This window comes from Entelurus aequoreus, linkage group LG23 (genome assembly GCF_033978785.1).
Source record: "Entelurus aequoreus isolate RoL-2023_Sb linkage group LG23, RoL_Eaeq_v1.1, whole genome shotgun sequence".
Lineage (NCBI taxonomy): Eukaryota > Metazoa > Chordata > Actinopteri > Syngnathiformes > Syngnathidae > Entelurus > Entelurus aequoreus.
The window spans coordinates 32,433,253-32,438,252 of record NC_084753.1 but is presented as its reverse complement, the minus strand read 5'-3'; the positions used below and the strand labels follow the sequence as shown (position 1 = coordinate 32,438,252).

The window sequence follows — 5,000 nt, the reverse complement described above, 5'->3', positions numbered from 1 at the left end:
ACAAATAACTTACTGTGATAAATCGTGATTAATCAAAATCAAATATAATTAATCTGATTAAAATCACTTAAAAAACTAGAAAAAAAACAAATAAAATATATTTCATCATGTATAAATGCAGATTTGAAAATTAAAGTGTGTGATTAATCACAATTAATCCAAATATGTTATTCATCTGATTTAAATCATTACCAAAAAAAACATGAAAAGCAAATACAAGAAAATATGACATTCATCATATGTAAATGCAGATTTGAAAATTAAAGTGTGTGTGCAAATAATTTACCGTGATTAATCCAAAATCAAATGTTATTAATCTAATTAAAATCATCACTTAATAAAACTAGAAAAAAACTAATACAATAAAATATATTTCATCATGCATAAATGCAAATTTGAAAATGTAAGTATGTGTGATTAATCACAATTAATCCAAATTTAAATGTATTTCTGATTTAAATCATTACTAAATAAACATGTAAAGCAAATACAAGGAAATATGGTATTTCATCATATATAAATGCAGATTTGAAAATTATAGTGTGTGATTAATCACAATTAATCCAAATTGGATTCATTTGATTTCAAACATCACTAAAAAAACATGAAAAGCAAATAAGAAAATATGAAGATTTGAAGATTAAAGTTTGTGTGCAAAAACTGTACCGTGATTAATCCAAAATCAAATATTAATCTGATTAAAACATGACTAAAAACATTAAAAGTAAATACAAGAAAATATGACATTCATCATATATAAATGCAGATTTGAAGATTAAAGTGTGTGCAAAAAGTTTACTGTGATTAATCGTGATAAATCCAAAATCAAATGTTAATCTGATTAAAACATCACTAAAAAACATTAAAAAGCAAATAAGAGAAAAAATCATACATAAATGCAGATTTGAAAATTAAACTTCCTGTGATTAAGCGCGATTAATCCAAAATACAATTTTATTAATCTGATTACAATGATTACTATAAACACAAAACAAATATAAGAACATATCACATTCATCATGTAGAAATGGAGAATTAAAGATTAAAGTGTGCGCGCAAATAACTTACTGTGATTAATCAAATTCAAATATTAATCTGATTAAAAGCCCTAAAAAAAGATGATAAATATGTTAACTACAAACAAACCTATCTTCCTCTTGTGGTTTAGTGTCCCACGAGTGTATTGAATGGGGGAGGAGCCTACAGCTGCACCCGCTGCTCGTTGAGAAGAGCGGCACATCTTCTCATGTCAGAGTCGCCAATAGTCGACACTAGATTTGCCGCCGGTGGTTCTATTGATCTAGTGTAGTATCTCTCACTACTTGCTAAATACTCGCTAAGTTGGCAACACTCATGATCCAGGTGTGTTACCATGGCAACCTGCAGTAAATGCATGTACTTTATCTTTCTTTTTTTTTTAAATCTAATTTTAATATTTTTTAATGAAGAAAATAAAAAGGTATATTAATTAAGCACGTGAAGTTATGGTGGTTTCAGAAGTTTGTTTTGTGGTTGCAGAGCCAGGTTACGTTGCCACGGCGATAGCCGTGGTGCAAGCAGCCGTGACTCTGCTGAGAGAAAGACACTCTCTCCCCAGGAGGTGAACTTCCACACGTCTTATCCTCCCTCTTTCCTCTCCTCACCTTCTCTCCTTGGGACAGGGGCGGCGTCTACACGCCAGGAGGCGCCTTTTACAAGACGGCTCTCATCCGTCGCCTCGGTGACCACAGCTTCAAGTTCTCTGTGGCAAAGGACTAAACTCCCTGCATGTCTGTCATGGTAGGTACAGTACGTACAGTAGCTAGTAATCACAGCTCAACTTCTGCACTTCATATCACATTATTTTTCATGTGAAAAGAATGTAAACACCATAATGACTGAAATAGAGATTTGATGGTCAAACATTGTACAGTGGCATCATTTTTGTTGACTGAAGATATTACAACAAATAATTGTCTTTACGCTGCAATATATTGATTAAAGTTGCTTGATCATATGTTTCCAATTGCAACAAATCAGGCAGAAGACTGCAGTTTTCTAATTGTATTAGTTATTGGTACTATTATTCATTATTAATGATTTATTATTTATATTTTATTAAAATAAACTGAAAAGCTCCTGAATTGAGTCCAGTAGAAATACTTTAAGGATTCACTGTGTGTTAAGTTCCACTCTTCTACTCCAAAAAGGACCCACGGACAACTCATGATTTCCAACTGATCAACTTTTTTATTTTCCAACTTGAAGCATTGTTGTTTTCATTTTAGTTGATCTTCAATCAATCATCAGGTTGTAAAACCTTCAAAACACAGAAACAGAGATGCTAACAATGTAATTAAACAGGTATTATCAAACAAGGTTTTACAAATGCTTTTAAACCTCTGAATGTTTTAAACTTTGTACTGTTAAATAATGATTTAAACAAAACACATTGCTTGTCAAAATGAATAGACATTTTATATTAAATGCATGTAAATGAACTAGCAAATTAAATAACCATTTTAAATGAATTACACAATTAACTTAAATCAATTGAATGGAACAAGCTGGTTAAATGAACTCAACTAAATCCATTCAACAATTAGAGTAATTAAAGGGAATAAAGAAACTACAATAATGGCTACGGGCTTATAGATCATCTCTTTTCTCAAAGTCTTTTAAACTTTTAACATTCTAAATTCAAGCTTAACTTTTAGCAAGAGTTAAACAAACATGAATGTATCCTTTAACTTTGCATTCTTCTTTTGTACTTTTACCTTTAGACCCTTTTAACTTTATCCATTTGCCATTTAAACTTAAGCTTAACCCATTTACGTGTGCTTTAAACTTTAAACAACTTGCTTTTAACTGGTCGAACACAGCATGCAATCAATGCTGAAAGTGAAATGCAGTAATGCAGTGGTTCAACTTGAAGCCAGCAGTTCAAACAAACAAATGTAGATAGTTGATAGTGATGGGTTCGGCAACACCGATGCATCGGCGCATGCCTCGAGCTCATAGAGCGATACCCTGTGTCGGTGCGCGTACCGCTTTTAGAAAGTCACGTGACCGATCATGAGCTGTTTTGGTCACAAGACCGATACGCAAACTGTGTCGCACTGACGCCTCCTCTGTGCCCTGTGAGCAACGTTCCCTCTAAGGTGTGCACTGCTCAAGCGTCCTCTGCGCACAGCAAATATATGCCGCGCACCAAATCAAACCCATCTGAATTCTAAACAAAATAAACACATTTATTCTGTCTAATTTTGCAATGCAACTCTGAGTGACAGTGACAACAAGCGGCCCTAACGGTGTTCGTCAACACCGTTCAATTATTGTAACGTCTATCAAGATGCTTCGAGAACAGGAATTATATCGATCACTTTATTGAGCAAAACTGTTTATATTCGGCCATAACCACACCAAAAACATGAGTAAAAAAATTCTATCTCGAAAAACTAGTCATTTTCTGCCGTACAAACCAGGCCAAAACCAACTTGTCATCTGTCACCAACACGCATACCACTAAACCACTGGTGCGTTTATGGCCACACAAAAAGTCGGACAACTCAAACACCACACAAAGTTACACTATGACTCCTCAGTCATACGTGTGCTTATTCTACTGTCATTTATTATTAATGTTAATTTATTGATATTAATCATGGAATGCTGTTACTAGAGAATACAGGAATGCACACTTCATCCTATGCTTACATTTCATTGTGCAACATGAGGATGTTTAAGGGGAACTAAATGTGATCTCTGAAAGGGGTACAAATGATTTCCAAAGAAAGACCCCCACCCAGACATATTGTACAATACTAATCCATAGCTTATGAAAAACAAGATTTCTTTTATTTTCATTACAAGTGGGCCAAATCACTAATATTAGAAAATAATCTCATGAAAATGACTGCTCTCATTTGAGTGCTATTATAAAAGATTGGGTTTTTTTAATAAAAATGTGTAAAAAAAAAAAAAAAAAATCCCAGTCCACAAGCATCCTCATTTACAACACGTTCTCTTAGTTTTCCATGTTATGATACATGTTCACATTATTTATTGACTGTATCTAAAAAAGATAAAAATATATTTTTATTTAAATGAAGATATGAAATAATCTTAAATGAAATATAATGACTTGGTTTATATTATTGTATATACTAGGTCATAAAATCAGTGTCAGTTGAGTCGGTCCATAGGTTGCCTGTAGGGATTTTTAATGTCCAGCAGATGTCAGTATTTAGTAAAACAGTATCGCCACAGTATCAATACAGTTTTGCAATGTGTTGAAACGCTTCATGACGCCTCATCGACCCATCACTAATAGTTGAGTAAGCAAATTAAGAAGCTTGCAGGTACAAGTTAAGCTTATCTAAGTAAGTATTTCGATGGTCATCAAACGAACAAGCATATTCACCGACCATTGGTGTGCTTGGAGAAACTTGTAGAGTAGATCTTGCGGTGGTGGCTGCTTGCTGTTCTTCCTTGCATGCAGCTTGTTTGGTGAATGAATTTGACCGAACCTCCATTAATTTTCAGGTGCCTTCAATTATTAAATTGGCGGCCATTTTCCCTTGGCTTTCTGGGAATTGTAGTTCTCAATGGTTTTGACCATGTAGTTTTCCACCGTGTAGGGCATGGGTGTCAAACTCTGGCCCGCCGTGTAATTTCATTTGGCCCTTGAGGCAATATCAAATTAACAGTAGAGCTGGCCCGCCGGTATTATACAGCGGCGATGCCGCTGTAACACCGCAAATTCTCATACTTGCCAACCCTCCCGATTTTCCCGAAGTTCAGTGCCCTTCCCGACAATCTCCCAGGGCAACCATTCTCCCGAATTTCTCCCGATTTCCGCCTGGACAACAATATTGGGGGCGTGCCTTAAAGTCCGCTTTTCCTCCATACAAACAGTGTGCCGGCCCAGTCACATAATATATGCGGCTTTTACACACACACACAAGTGAATGCAACGCATACTTGATCATCAGCCATACAGGTCACACTGAGGGTGGACG

At 34.9% G+C, this 5,000-nt stretch overlaps 1 protein-coding gene across 1 annotated transcript in view; it reads left to right on the top strand.

Annotated features, from left to right (window-relative positions):
* Positions 1 to 2,125, top strand: part of LOC133640845 (saccharopine dehydrogenase-like oxidoreductase) — a 23,157-nt gene extending 21,032 nt beyond the window's left edge. The window contains exons 10-11 of the mRNA XM_062034526.1: positions 1,519 to 1,600; positions 1,662 to 2,125. Coding sequence (XP_061890510.1) covers positions 1,519 to 1,600; positions 1,662 to 1,758 — 179 coding nt within the window. The 3' untranslated portion in view covers positions 1,759 to 2,125. The remainder of the gene's footprint in view (positions 1 to 1,518; positions 1,601 to 1,661) is intronic.
* Positions 2,126 to 5,000: the final 2,875 nt, after the last annotated feature.